Source organism: Phaseolus vulgaris, chromosome 4 (assembly GCF_000499845.2).
Source record: "Phaseolus vulgaris cultivar G19833 chromosome 4, P. vulgaris v2.0, whole genome shotgun sequence".
Classification (NCBI taxonomy): domain Eukaryota; kingdom Viridiplantae; phylum Streptophyta; class Magnoliopsida; order Fabales; family Fabaceae; genus Phaseolus; species Phaseolus vulgaris.
The window spans coordinates 2698628-2714615 of record NC_023756.2 but is presented as its reverse complement, the minus strand read 5'-3'; the positions used below and the strand labels follow the sequence as shown (position 1 = coordinate 2714615).

The following is a 15988-nucleotide window of genomic DNA, read 5'->3' as shown; positions in this document are numbered from 1 at the left end:
AAACGTTTTCCATAAAGGAACAGAATTTTCAGAAAACATTTTCTGAAAAGAACTTGAAATCCAGTCAATTATTCAAAACTGATGCAAAATTAATTTCAAATGCTTAGCAAATGAGTTACCTACCTTTAACCTCTACAAAACCATAACCTATAACATGTCTTTATAAATCACAAAGGGTAAAATGGATATTTTATAAGAAATAGAGGTGTAGAAAAAAAATCATGGGGTGCAAAATGTAATTATCTTCAGAAACTCCATTCGTGGTTTGAATGATTTTTTGTGTGTTTGAAAATGTATTTATTTTTAATTTAATTCTTGAATATGCAATAAATAAATAACTCTTTTTTAAAAAGTAACTTCTTTCTTTCACATTTATTCTTTTAGATTAAATTAGAACATCATAGATAATTGTGTTCTTATATGTTACAAAATAGGTTAAAAATGTTACTCTTCCATAACTCAATAGTTTTATATCGTTTAGGATTCTAAGTATAATTTAATCGTAATACTTTTTAAGAATAAAATCATGATAAAATTTCGATCCTAAAGTAGACAATATCTAAAATGTGACAATTAGTCTTAATGATGTTATTTTTAATGATCTTGCGGTAAAAAATGATTTGATCCAACTATCAATGAGTATTATATTATCAATATTTTGATATTAGATAATATAAGTAATTTTTTTTAATATTTTGATTAAAAAATAATAGCATAAAAAGACTATTATTTAACAAAAGTAGGAATGTATTTCAAACAAAAAATAATAGCTTAAATGGAATGAAAGAAGTATATTAGTTATTAAATGATATTATTATATAACTAATTCCATTTGTATTTAGGGTTAAGTGGTCAGAATGATGAGAATAGTAATAATTTTGCATCATTTTAAGGAATGGATTGGAGGCACACCCATGTCTTTGTCCCCCACTCAACCCTCAACTTCTCACTTGTCTTCAAATTTCAAATTTGAAAAAAAATTCTATTTTAATTTTAAAATAATAATAAAAAGAAAACCGAAAAGCAAAAACCAACGACCAGCTTTTGCAGATGCGAAAACAGGAACACTGCGAGATTTCCCGCCTCTACAAAACGACGTCGAACTAATGGCAATATTACCGTGGATTCTGATTTCTGGTATTCATAACTACCTTTAAAATAGTTTCAATTTTTTCATTTTTTTAAATCCCAATTCAGTTTAAATTAATTGACTCGTTCACATTTTATTTTATCATAAATTGTCTAAATTGACACTTAACTGTAAGCTCTTGAATTTTTATTTGAAAAAGTAATTTTAAGTGGATAGAAATTGAAAAATGACATTACATTATTTATTTATTTGTTAAACAAATTATAGTCATTTGAAGATAACAAAGGTAGATCATGATATTTTGTGAAGATACTTTTTTTATTAGAGTAAACACTTTTTTAGTATTGACCTAGATGTATTAAATGTATTGTTAGTTGGATTGGTGTTAAGTTTACAATATGCTAATAATTGAGTTAGCTTGACCTAAATTATATTTGGTGTTTGAAATAACTATTTTGATTTGAATTAATTTATAATAACTATTGAATGTAAAATTGGTGTTTTACATAAGTAAAAGAAATAATATAATTGATAAAATGATATTTGGAATATATATCTAAAGATGAGAGTCTGTAAATCTGGAAATATATTGTTCACGCAATGGACAACTGCTCTAGGTGGTGAATAATAATTGCATTCGTTGTTTAATATTGTTTAAACACCAAAATGAATGTTCAAATTATAAAACACATTATTTAAGTTATGAATTATAGTTTGAGTGAGAGAGATCTCAAGATAATTCTCTCCCTTATGGAACACTCAACCTTTAAGCAACAATGTAGTAACTCAAACATTAAGGTATAAGTGCTTAGGTGAAGAGAGAGAACTTGAGCGAGAGAGACTACATTAATTCTATGCTATCTGCTACCTGCTACGTGCTACAACTAAAAAAATGAATATAATAATGAAAAAAAGAGAGAGAATAAAGAATCTCGTGTAAGAAACCCTAAGAAAATATCTATTTTCTAATCTCTTCCCTCTTTTCATCAAGATTGCTTACGTCAGAACACATCCATCCTCCCTCGTCGACACCCACATCAACAATAACATCAAGATATTCTACAAAACTTACAAAATGTTCTTTGTCATAGGTTCTTCATCATCGTTTCCTTTTTTTTTCTTAATTTCTTTATAAATTTGTTCTTGAATGAAAAAAAAAGGTCATGACAACATCCATGTAGCGTGTTTGACAATCGCGGGGTATCGAAACTCTTGTACCTGTGCAAAAATCTGAATGCTTGAGTTTTTGTATTAACGGTTTGAGATATTCTGCTTCAGTATCTTCTTCCTCTTCCTCCTTCACTTAGTGTACGAAAATGAAAAGTAAAGTAAATGAAATAAAAACGAATAACATTAACAATTAAACAATCAAAATTTATACAACCTGCATTGATTGATTAGAACAAAATAAACAATAATGACATTGGTTCAATAAGAAATACCTTTATGTTTCTTTTCTCTTTTCGACTTCTTTTTCTTTTTGTTATTTTTCACTCTTTATCTCACACTTCTCTCGATATTTTCTTTTGTAGTGTGCATTTTGTCAGAAAGTTAAAGTAACTGCTCATCAAACAACGATTCAATTCAACATTTAACTTGACTCATTATTCTCAAATGATAGATATACTGCATTTTTTTCAAATTTAATATTATTTTAATTTTAAATATAAATAATTATAAAATAAAAGTAAATTTTTAAAACTAAAAAATTACTTTCTTAACTACTGAAATTACAAAATAATTAAAATAAATTAATAAAATAAAATATTAATAAAAATAAAATAGTAACAAATTTATTTCAACTAAAAACTGCTATAATGAAATCGTAGGTATAGATAAACATTTTAATTAAAATTTTAATATTTTCCTAAAAGTAAAATAGTTAAACTGAAATATTGTTTTTTAATAAATAATGAAAAATAAAAAATTCAAATAAAAGTAAATTTTGTTTTTGTCAATAACTGTCCCCTAAGTAACAGAAACTCATTTGCACACTGTTGAAGCAGCAACAATGGAGGGAAGAGAGAGAAAATTTTCTCTCTCCTCTCAAACGGAACCTTTCCACATCTCCCATTCTTTCTCCACTCCATTGCAGCAGCAGCAGTCTCATGTGAGTTGGTTACATTCAAAATTTCAAATTTTTAAATTTTTTAAAAACTAACCTAACTACCTAACGTCACCATCACTAATTGCTATCTCCGTCGCCTTTAGCGCCATATCTGACGACTCTCATGGTTTCATGGTTATTCAAACACACCCACGTCCTCAAAATTTGGTTTTTGTAATGTTAGGTTGTTGGTTTTAATTTTTGGTTCTTTTTGGTTTTGATTTATATACAGAACCGTAGATATAGTTCCTTAACTGTTTTTTTTTTGTTTTTGTATTATTGTTCTAGTTTTGGAACTAGAATTTTACTGAGTGACAAATTATGAAATAAAAGTTGGTTTCAAATTCAGTTTTTTAGTTTTGTTGTCTGATCATGGTTGAAATTGAAATTTTACTGTGACAATTTGCCTAATCAAAGTTGTATTAGACGTCTGTTTAACTGTTCTTAGCTTTAAACTCTAATGGGAATCAAGATTTTACCTTGAAAATTTGGGTCATAGAAGTCTGTAAATTGAATTTCAGCATAACATGGGTGTAAAGTTCAAATTCTGATTAGAGAAAAACATGGAAAGTGTGGTGTTTTGTGTGTTTATGTTTTTATGTGATTGAGTTTTGATAATGGTGGTTCTTCTAGTAAGGGTGTGTTTGGTCGTGCAGGAAATGTTGGCTTTGAAGAAGGCATATGCAGATGTAATTCTGAATACTATGAAGGAGTCTGCAGGTCGGGTAATGGTCTCGGAAAAGAGAGCACTTATGTTCCAGCAGGAGCTCACTGCGGCCAAAGAAAATGCTCTTCATATGTTAATGCGTCTGAAGAAGATGATGGATGCTAAGGTCTTATTGCCAAATTTTGTAGTTGATATGGTTATTTGATGATTATAATGATTCGAGAATCTGCTTAGGTTAGATTTTAATTTAATTGATATTGACATGTTTGATTTGTAGTTGACTGACAATGAGGTTTTCCAGTCAGTTTATAAGAATGGATTTTGTGTGAATGGTGAAGTAGAGTTACTTCATAAATGTAATTATGAGTATGTTTTGAAAACTTTATGTGTGAATCAAGAACAATTCACTCCTCACTGAATCAATCTATATCGTAGAGTCAACTATTTTGGAAGCCATAGTAGCCAAACACATAAACTACACTTAGCATTGACACAGAAGTGATTTTTATGGCAAACCAAACAAGCACCTAGGCGATTGAGTGATGTTGTTCTTTTAGATCCCCACCATCATCTTCAATTTTTCAGTGTCTACCTACTTTGAGTTTCATTTTGGAAACTGAAGTGGAAGATCCTTAGGATCACATGTGATGTGCTTATAGTATGAGGGTTTTTTTTATTTATTGTTCAAGTGGAATTATGATAGAACAAAACAATCTTCTATCTCATATGTGTCAGAGAAAGAAGTTAGTTGGGTCAGTTGTCAGTTAGTTGAGCAGGAAGTTTGTTAATAGTTGGCAGGAATATTGTGTAGAGGGAAGTCTGTCAGGAAAGTGGTAAAGTTTTGTGTGGGAGGGTTCAAGTTTCTTGAAATACCTCGGACTAATTCAATTGAAAACTGTTTGTGTGAGAAGTTCTTTAAGATCAATAAAGACATTCCTGTGTCTCTAGTTACTGTTTCTGGCCCAGTTCTATCAAATTCACACGTGTATCATTTTCTGGATGAAGTAATATGTTAAATCAAAATTCTTGGCTGCATTCTTTTTGGCTTATATTTGAAAAAAACCTGAACTAGTTGTTTTTGTCATCCTCTGAATTAATCATTGATCTTGTTTCCGGTAGGATGCTATGATATTTTGCAATGATTGTTTGGATATGTATTACATGTGTTTGTATGACTTAGTGTTCTTCCTCTTTCCAATGGGATTCTGCTTCCCACCTTATGCATTTCCTGTGCTAATGCTAACAGGGGGTATAGTTCACCTTTTTATTTATTTTATTAATCTACCTTGTCCACAACTTACCCACATGATTGGCCTTTTTTATTTTAGCTTATAGTTAATGTTATTAGCAAACTACTTTCAGAGGGAATCGAATTCAAGTCCCTTGAATTTGCCCTTTTTTATTTTATTAATTCACCTTGTTATCAATTCCAAATCCAGCTAAAACAAAGCATGCATTATTTTCTAATCATCCTTTTGTTTCGGCTAGTCAAAGGTTTTTCACTTGAAATTCCGTAATGTAAGCAGTATAAAATATCTATGAACACTAACTTTCAGTTTTCTTCAATTGGTATTTTAACAATATGCCAGTTCCAGTCTACACCACCTGTTGTCCCTCATGTACTTTCAATTTGGATGACAATTTCCGTAAGGGTTTTAAACAGCGTGCTATAGTGCTACTATAGTGCCAGCGGTGCAAAGTGGTTTAGTGTAGTTGCCGTAGTGGACCAAATAGAGGCCACAGCAGGTGCTATAGAGACATTGTGTGTTAGATTCCAAAAATCCCCTGAACAAAGACATTTTCTGAATTTCAATTTAAAATTTTGAAATCTATAGATGTAATAGTAGTGAAAAATTTGAAAATGATAACGAAGAAACAAATTTAGAAGAGGATGATTGATACATCCTTTCTTTGGTAATTACTTATATGTTATGTTTAAGACACTGACTATTTTATTGTTAATTATGAATGTTATTAATTTTGAGTAATTTTTATCTTTTTTGAGAATCTATATGTTTAGTATACATTATATAAACTAAAAAAAAAAAATTCTTTATACCAGTTTTCCCTCTACATGATATCTCACTAGCATTTTTGGAATCAACCGCTATGCTGCTATCTGGGGTTTAAAACATTGATTTTAATGAAGTTTGAGCAAACTTATAATCTAATAATCTCTGTTGGATTTTCTTGTTTCTCCTTTTGTCTTTAAAAGTCATAAACATCTTTATCTCCCGGCTTGTCCTGTGACATATGTCCTGCTTCAGGTTACATATCTTTACCAGTTTGTAACTTGAATTCCACGTTATTTGGGGAATTAACATAATTTTTATGGTTACAAGTAGTTGCATCATGTTTATAGATACTATCATTTATTGCCATTTCTCTGTTAACTAAGTCCTAAAAGTTCAAATGATCGGAAGAGTGATGGCATACATTTCTCCACAATCTTGGGTAGTCAATCATGACAAGAAACTATGTTAAACCCCTGTCAGAATCTATATGAGAACAGCAATCAAATCTTAAATCTTAGAAGGAAATTTTGTTTATTGCATGACTGAAATTATTGGTGTTGCTGTAGTTAGGTTTCTCATTAAAGGAAGAGTTCTTGGATTTTGACATACTGTCTGATGCAATCATGTAATTGCATTCCCACTTTGGTGTGTTTTTACTTATTTGGTATTTTTAGACCATGCATTTCCATAACCTAATGTTTTGTTTGTTAACAGACAGCTGAAGCAGAGAAGGCATCATTGCAGCAGCAAAGAAAAATTGAAGTGCTTGAAGCACAGTTGAATGAAGCTGAGGATGTCGTAACAGATCTTAGGGCAGAATTGAAGCATGTATACATTGTGCTAGAAAAGACAAGGAATAACCAGGTCCAGCCTTTGAATGGGCAGAACATAAAGCAGGTTGCAACTTGTATGAGTGTAAAACCGGAGATTTCAATATCCTCTCCTCATAAAGAACATGAATGTATAACAAGCTGTGACGTGGCAAACAAATCACTGACTATGAACATTTTAGATAACAAGTGCTGTAATTCAAAACAACAAACTGAGCAATTGCTCATCTGTAACATGGAAGATTCTTCTGGTCATGACTCCGACTTTGCTTCTGTCATCACAAGAAGCAAGGAACCTGAACTTTGCCGAAATGGATTTACTCAGAGAATCCGTGCACTCGAAGGAAATTTGCTGGACGAAAAGCTGCTCATGCAAGATGTACACAATCATCGTTATGGTAAAAAACCAGGGGTCATTGCTAAAGATATTGATGGACAAGTTGCAAAATGTAGTGCACTGACTGAGGAAATGAAAATTAAGAAGCAAGTCAAGCTCCTTAAAATACCAAAATGGAAGATATTTTCCAGTTATAGGTCTCGCTTTCTTTCTTGTAAATTTTGTTTTATTGACAATGGTAAATTGAGCAAAGATGTGTGCTCTCTAGCTTCTATCAAGCTCAGTGCCATTATCAAATGGAAAAGAAAGAGAAGAAGACATAGACATCTAGGAATCAAATCTTCTGCTTTCAAAAGTTGTAAACCATCATTTGTTTTTAAGCAGTGCTCATCTGCCTGTGATAATGCAAAATGTTGTGAAGATGAATATGATGGAAATATGAAGTCAGTGCCACTTTTGACTGATGCAGAACCTGTACATGGGGCTGGTGAGTTTGTTGAGAAAGCAATTGAGAAGGATAACAACTTATTGAATTCAAGAGAAAGTGCTGGATATAATCTAACAGGTCCAAGTTCTGACATGAAAGTCGAGGTTGTTGATGTTTCATCTACAAATACTGATATGAAAGATGCTAAAGCTTTTATAGAAAAAGATAGATATTCCAGTCAAATAGATGACAGTAAGCCTCTGAAGTATACATTCCAAAGGAAGCGAAAAAAAGAATCCTTGGGAAGCACACACCAAAACATTGATTCTAAGAAGAGCACAGTGAAGAGGAGGGTTGAGGACAAAAAAAATGGTGCATTGGAACCCCATAATCTAGCATGATGGAGGAAGCTTCTAAAATAGTCAGCACCTGGATCAGGGTGGTAATCAGGTTTGTCCAATTCTAATTCACACAACAACTCCTGATTGAATTAGGAGCAAAACATGGATAAATTGAATGTGGATTAAGTTCTAAATTTTTTTTGGTTAAATCAAAATAAAGGGTTATCTGCTAGTTTGTTGTGGATCATGAATGCCTAGGATTAACATAATTTTGTAGCCTTCCTTATTTAAGGATTTTTTTCTCAGATTTAACAAACGGGAACTTTGATACACTTTAAAATAAGTTTGTAATAGAAAGTTGCTTGCTAATGGAAATATACTAATTGCTTGCAATTGTTGCCTTCTTGGAATATCAGTATTTAAGCACCAGACTGATTTATCTGTTTTCTTTATGCAGCTTATCATTGTCTGCAAAATGGTATTGATATCAATATGGATGCTTAAGGCTTGAGGATTCAACAATAGCAGACCTTTGAAGTTGTTATCTTAGTCTCTCTGAGCACATCAAAGATGTTTTTGTAAACAGTTAGGCACTCTAGTTTTTTGTTTTTTTAAAATTATTTCTGCATTTCTATCCATATAGAAGAAGAAAAAAAATCTGTTTCTACAGTGCAGCTCGAAGGCCCTACTGCCAAGGTCTGTTATGTGCTTAATTCAAGCTAGTTTGACACTTGAGCCATGACATGTTGATGGCAACCCTTGATAGCTTGGATATGTTTATAGGATCTTTGTTGTTGTTATTATTAATATTATTATTATTATTTGTTTTATATTTCTCCATCATAAACTATGAACTTTTTATGAAGAAAAGTCTTATTGCTGGCAGATTAGAACTTATAATGATTGTAACTTGTAAGTATCTCATTTCTTCTCAAGAATATCACTACGCTGGTTACTGTACTTGGGAGTTGCTGAAGCTTGAATTTTTTTGGAATTGGAAACCTGAGTGAGTATTTAGATAATGTTGTTGTGATCTGATAAACTTAAACTATTGTAGGAAGACAATAAATGAAGCTTGGTACCGATTGATTATTCATCAGATCAAGTTGTATTCCAGAAATGGAATCTGAGTATTCACTATTCCCCATAAGTATTTTGCACCAAGATCAACCAAAAACATTTATTATGTAGAATATTATATAGGCAAATTCTTCCTCTACCTTCATACCTCTCCTTGCATTTTCATATTAATTGTGAAACGTCAGTTTTAACCTTTTTAAAATTTTAAATAACCTTAAATGAAACATAATCTCATTTTTTTAAATAACCTCAGTTGTACTCTCATACCACACTTTCAGTCACAACACTTACTTTTTTCTCTAGTCATGATATTTGCGATATCAGTTTCATCATTATTTGAATGTGTGTTAGAGAGTTGTCAGAGAAGATTAGTTGTATTAGATGAAAGTATTTTTTTTTTTCCGTTTTGTATTCTATTTTTACACTTTGCAGGTTTTTTTTAGGTTTTGTGATTTAAAAAAAAAGAAAAAAAAGCGAACATTATCAGTAAAAATACTACAAAACTTATCTCAACCATCAATATTAATTATCACACACCATCACTTAAACTTAACCTTGGTTTGTAGAAAATTTCTGAAATTTTTTTCCGAAATAGTTTTTTCTTGAAATTTCACGTAAGAATCTCGACTGAATATGGGACAAAGCGCGACAAATTTCAGGTCAAACGGATGAGTATTCACCTATGAAAAAAAATCAAACAGTTTCACACACAAACGAACATTCCTTTCCGCCCTAGTGATGAATAAAAAATTTATTGTCAATCTTGTGTGACGAATCTGGGGCTCAAATTTTAGGCAAAACTCAATAGACATAGTGACGAATGTCTGGTAAAAATTTCAGACTAAAATACCCAGGGAGTAAGGCGTTGTAAGTCCCAGACCGAGAGTGAACAAAACCGGTTCTCCGAAAACAAAACGTCCTGGCTTTTCTTCCCCGTGTCTTCTTTTTGTGATTCGTTTACGGACGTGCCTCCTTGCCTGGGTAAAAATGACATACGAAAGTGCTTGTGTGAATTTTTTTCAGCGCAATACGGACCTTAAATGAAATTGCAAAAATTAGGCCGGAATTTCACAAGTTTCAGTAGAGGATAGCCTTGGTTTGCACAAAATTTCTGAAAAATTCTCCCGGAATAGTTTTTTCCTTAAATTCCACCCAAGAATCTCCACTGAATTTGGGACAAAACGCGACAAATTTCAGGTCAAACGGATGAGTATTCACCCACGAAAAAATTCAAACAGTTTCACACACAAACGAACCTTCCTTTCAGCCCTGGCAGTGACGAATAAAAAATTTATTGCCAATCTTGTGGGACGAATCTGGGGCTCAAACCTCAGCCAAAACTCAATAGACATAGTGGCGAATGTCTGGTAAAAATTTCAGACCAAAATACCCAAGGAGTAAGGCATAGTAAGTCCCAGACCGAGAGTGAACAAAACCGATTTTCCGAAAACAAAACGTCCTGGCTTTTCTTCCCCATGTCTTCTTTTTGTGATTCGATTAAGGACGTGCCTCCTTGCCTGGGTGAAAACGACATATGAAAGTGCTTGTGTGAATTTTTTTCAGCGCGATAAGAACCCAGAATGAAATTGCAGAAATTAGGCCGGAATTTCACAAGTTTCGGTAGAGGATAGCCTTGGTTTGCACAAAATTTCTGAAAAATTCTCCCAAAATAGTTTTTTCCTGAAATTTCACCCAAGAATCTCCACTGAATTTGGGACAAAACGCGACAAATTTCAGGTCAAACGGATGAGTATTCACCCGAGAAAAAAATCAAACAGTTTCACACACAAACGAACCTTCCTTTCAGCCCTGACAGTGACGAAAAAAAATTTATTGTCAATCTTGTGGGACGAATCTGAGGCTCAAACCTCAGCCAAAACTCAATAGACACAGTGGTGAATGTCTGGTAAAAATTTCAGACCAAAATACCCAAGGAGTAAGGCGTTGTAAATCCCAGATCAAGAGTGAACAAAACCGGTTTTCCGAAGACAAAACATCCTGGCTTTTCTTCTCCGTGTCTTCTTTTTGTGATTCGTTTATGGACGTGTCTCCTTGCCTGGGTACAAACGACATACGAAAGTTCTTGTGTGAATTTTTTTCAGCGCAATACGGACCCATATTGAAATTGCAGAAATTAGGCCAGAATTCCACAAGTTTCGGTAGAGGAAAGCTTTGGTTTGCACAAAATTTCTGAAAAATTTTCCCAAAATAGTTTTTTCCTGAAATTCCACCCAAGAATCTCCACTGAATTTGGGACAAAACGCGACAAATTTCAGGTCAAACGGATGAGTATTCACCCGAGAGAAAAATCAAACAGTTTCACACACAAACGAACCTTCCTTTCAGCCCTGGCAGTGACGAATAAAAAATTTATTGCCAAACTTGTGGGACGAATCTGGGGCTCAAACCTCAGCCAAAACTCAATAGACACAGTGGCGAATGTCTGGTAAAAATTTCATATCAAAATACCCAAGGAGTAAGGCGTTGTAAATCCCAGACCAAGAGTGAACAAAACCGGTTTTCCGAAAACAAAACGTCCTGGCTTTTCTTCCCCGTGTCTTCTTTTTGTGATTCGATTATGGACATGCCTGCTTGCCTGGGTGCAAACTACATACGAAAGTGCTTGTGCGAATTTTTTTCAGCGCGATACGGATCCAGAATGAAATTGCAGAAATTAGGACAAAATTTCACAAGTTTAGGTAGAGGATAGCCTTGGTTTGCACAAAATTTATGAAAAATTCTCCCAGAATAGTTTTTTCCTGAAATTCCACCCAAGAATCTCCATTGAATTTTGGACAAAAAGCGACAAATTTCATGTCAAATGGATGAGTATTCACCCACAAAAAAAATCCAACAGTTTCACACACAAACGAACCTTCCTTTCAGCTCTGGTAGTGACGAATAAAAAATTTATTGCCAATCTTGTGGGAAGAATCTGGGGCTCAAACCTCAGCCAAAACTCAATAGACACAGTGGCGAATGTCTGGTAAAAATTTCAGACCAAAATACCCAAGGAGTAAGGCGTTGTAAGTCTCAGACCGAGAGTGAACAAAACCGGTTTTCCGAAAACAAAACGTCTTGGCTCTTCTTCCCCGTGTTTTCTTTTTGTGATTCGTTTATGGACGTGTCTCCTTGCCTGGGTGCAAACGACATACGAAAGTGCTTGTGTATATTTTTTTCAGCGCAATACGGACCTTGAATGAAATTGCAGAAATTAGGCTGGAATTTCACAAGTTTCAGTAGAGGATAGACTGGGTTTGCACACAATTTCTGAAAAATTCTCCCGGAATAGTTTTTTCCTGAAATTCCACCCAAGAATCTCTACTGAATTTGGGACAAAACGCGAAAAATTTAAGGTCAAACGGATGAGTATTCACCCACAAAAAAATTCAAACAGTTTCACACACAAACGAACCTTCCTTTCAGCCCTGGCAGTGACAAATAAAAAATTTATTGTCAATCTTGTGGGACGAAACCGAGGCTCAAACCTCAGCCAAAACTCAATAGACACAGCGACGAATGTCTGGTAAAAGTTTCAGGCCAAAATACCCAAGGAGTAAGGCGTAGTAAGTCCCAGACCGAGAGTGAACAAAACCGATTTCCGAAAACAAAACGTCCTGGCTTTTCTTCCCCATGTCTTCTTTTTGTGATTCGATTAAGGACGTGCCTCCTTGCCTGGGTGCAAACGACATATGAAAGTGCTTGTGTGAATTTTTTTCAGCGCGATAAGAACCCAGAATGAAATTGCAGAAATTAGGCCGGAATTTCACAAGTTTCGGTAGAGGATAGCCTTGGTTTGCACAAAATTTCTGAAAAATTCTCCTAGAATATTTTTTTCCTGAAATTCCACCCAAGAATCTCCACTGAATTTGGGACAAAACGTGATAAAATTCATGTCAAACGGATGAGTATTCACCCACGAAAAGAATCAAACAGTTTGACACACAAACGAACCTTCCTTTCAGCCTTGGCAGTGACGAATAAAAAATTTATTGCCAATCTTGTGGGACAAATCTGGGGCTTAAACCTCATCCAAAACTCAATAGACACGGTGAAGAATGTCTGGTAAAAGTTTCAGACCAAAATACCCTTGGAGTAAGGCGTAGTAAGTCCCAGACCGAGAGTGAACAAAATCGGTTTTCCGAAAACAAAACGTCCTGGCTTTTCTTCCCCGTGTATTCTGTTTGTGATTCGTTTATGGACGTGCCTTCTTGCCTGGGTGCAACCGACATACGAAAGTGCTTGTGTGAATTTTGTTAGCGCAATACGGACCCAGAATGAAATTGCAGAAATGAGGCCGGAATTTCAGAAGTTTCGGTAGAGGATAGCCTTGTTTTGTACAAAATTTCTGAATATTTTACCCAGAATAGTGTTTTCCTGAAATTCCACCAAAGAATCTCCATTGAGTTTGGGACAAAACGCGACAAATTTCAGGTCAAATTGATGAGTATTCACCCACGAAAAAAATCAAACAGTTTCACACACAAACGAACCTTCCTTTCACCCCTGACAGTGACGAATAAAAAATTTATTGCCAGTCTTGTGGGACGAATCTGGGGCTCAAACCTCAGCAAAAACTCAATAGACACAGTGACGAATGTCTGGTAAAAATTTCAGACCAAAATACCCAAGGAGTAAGGCGTAGTAAGTCCCAGACCGAGAGTGAAGAAAATCGGTTTTCCGAAAACAAAACGTCTTGGCTTTTCTTCCGCTTGTCTTCTTTTTGTGATACGTTTATGGACGTGCCTCCTTGCCTGGCTGAAAACAACATACGAAAGTGCTTGTGTGAATTGTTTTTAGGGCAATATGGACTTATAATGAAATTGCAGAAATTAGGCCGGAATTTCACAAGTTTCGATAGAGGATAGCCTTGTTTTGCACAAAATTTCTGAAAATTTTTCCCGAAATTGTTTTTTCCTGAAATTCGAACCAAGAATATCCACTGAATTTGGGACAAAACGCGAAAAATTTCAGGTCAAACGGATGAGTATTCACCCACGAAAAAAATCAAACAATTTCACACACAAACGAACCTTCCTTTCAGCCCTGGCAGTGACGAATAAAAAATTTATTGCCAGTCTTGTGGGACGAATCTGGGGCTCAAACCTCAGCAAAAACTCAATAGACACAGTGACGAATGTCTGGTAAAAATTTCAGACCAAAATACCTAAGGAGTAAGGCGTAGTAAGTCCCAGACTGAGAGTGAACAAAACCGGTTTTCCGAAAACAAAACGTCCTGGCTTTTCTTCCCCATGTCTTCTTTTTGTGATTCGATTAAGGACGTGCCTCCTTGCCTGGGTGCAAACGACATATGAAAGTGCTTGTGTGAATTTTTTTCAGCGCGATAAGAACCCAGAATGAAATTGCAGAAATTAGGCCGGAATTTCACAAGTTTCGGTAGAGGATAGCCTTGGTTTGCACAAAATTTCTGAAAAATTCTCCCAAAATAGTTTTTTCCTGAAATTTCACCCAAGAATCTCCACTGAATTTGGGACAAAACGCGACAAATTTCAGGTCAAACGGATGAGTATTCACCTGAGAAAAAAATCAAACAGTTTCACACACAAACGAACCTTCCTTTCAGCCCTGACAGTGACGAAAAAAAATTTATTGTCAATCTTGTGGGACGAATCTGAGGCTCAAACCTCAGCCAAAACTCAATAGACACAGTGGTGAATGTCTGGTAAAAATTTCAGACCAAAATACCCAAGGAGTAAGGCGTAGTAAGTCCCAGACTGAGAGTGAACAAAACCGATTTTCCGAAAACAAAACGTCTTGGCTTTTCTTCCGCTTGTCTTCTTTTTGTGATACGTTTATGGACGTGCCTCCTTGCCTGGCTACAAACAACATACGAAAGTGCTTGTGTGAATTGTTTTTAGGGCAATACGAACTTATAATGAAATTGCAGAATTTAGGCCGGAATTTCACAAGTTTCGGTAGAGGATGCCTTGCTTTGCACAAAATTTCTGAAAAATTCTCCCGGAATAGTTTTTTCCTGAAACTCCACCAAAGAATCTCCACTGAATTTGGGATAAAACGCAACAAATTTCAGGTCAAACGGATGAGTATTCACCCACGAAAAAAATCAAACAGTTTCACACACAAACGAACCTTCCTTTCAGCCCTGGCAGTGACGAATAAAAAATTTATTGCCAGTCTTGTGGGACGAATCTGGGGCTCAAACCTCAGCAAAAACTCAATAGACACAGTGACGAATGTCTGGTAAAAATTTCAGACCAAAATACCCAAGGAGTAAGGCGTAGTAAGTCCCAGACTGAGAGTGAACAAAACCAGTTTTCCGAAAACAAAACGTCTTGGTTTTCTTCCGCTTGTCTTCTTTTTGTGATACATTTATGGACGTGCCTCCTTGCCTGGTTGCAAACAACATACGAAAGTGCTTGTGTGAATTGTTTTCAGGGCAATACGGACTTATAATGAAATTGCAGAAATTAGGCCGGAATTTCATAAGTTTCGATAGAGGATAGCCTTGGTTTGCACAAAATTTCTGAAAATTTTTCCCGAAATTGTTTTTTCCTGAAATTCGACCCAAGAATATCCACTGAATTTGGGACAAAACGCGACAAATTTCAGGTCTAACGGATGAGTATTCACCCACGAAAAAAATCAAACAGTTTCACACACAAACGAACCTTCCTTTCAGCTCTGGCAGTGACGAATAAAAAGTTTATTGCCAATTTTGTGGGATGAATCTGGGGCTCAAACCTTAGCCAAAACTCAATAGTCACAGTGACGAATGTCTGGTAAAAATTTCAGGCCAAAATACCAATGGAGTAAGGCGTAATAAGTCCTAGACCGAGAGTGAACAAAATCGGTTTTCCGAAAACAAAATGTCCTGGCTTTTCTTCCCCGTGTCTTTTTTTTTGTGATTCGTTTATGGACGTGCCTTCTTGCCTGGGTGCAAACAACATGCGAAAGTGCTTGTGTGAATTTTTTTCAACACAAAAGGGATCCAGAATGAAATTGCAGAAATTAGGTCGGAATTTTACAAGTTTTGATTTGTTTGCACAAAATTTCTGAAAAATTCTCCCGGAATAGTTTTTTCCTGAAATTCCACCCACGAATCTTCATTGAAT

The 15988-nt window shown here is 34.7% G+C and overlaps 1 protein-coding gene across 1 annotated transcript; it reads left to right on the top strand.

The window, feature by feature from the left end:
• The first annotated feature begins 3053 nt into the window (after positions 1-3053).
• On the top strand, positions 3054-8773 carry LOC137836847 (uncharacterized). Its single transcript, XM_068645608.1, has 4 exons — positions 3054-3200; positions 3854-4030; positions 6594-7923; positions 8272-8773. The coding sequence occupies exons 1-3, from the start codon at positions 3102-3104 to the stop codon at positions 7872-7874; spliced, it is 1557 nt and encodes a 518-aa protein (XP_068501709.1). The 5' UTR covers positions 3054-3101; the 3' UTR covers positions 7875-7923; positions 8272-8773.
• Positions 8774-15988: the final 7215 nt, after the last annotated feature.

What these genes read in the sequence shown, in the direction of transcription:
- LOC137836847 (XM_068645608.1), top strand. Translation starts at nt 3,102, where the DNA reads ATGGAGGGAAGAGAGAGAAAATTTTCTCTCTCCTCTCAAACGGAACCT. An exon ending in TGCAGCAGCAGCAGTCTCAT is followed by an intron (nt 3,201 to 3,853) that starts GTGAGTTGGTTA and finishes TTGGTCGTGCAG; the next exon opens with GAAATGTTGGCTTTGAAGAA. An exon ending in AGAAGATGATGGATGCTAAG is followed by an intron (nt 4,031 to 6,593) that starts GTCTTATTGCCA and finishes GTTTGTTAACAG; the next exon opens with ACAGCTGAAGCAGAGAAGGC.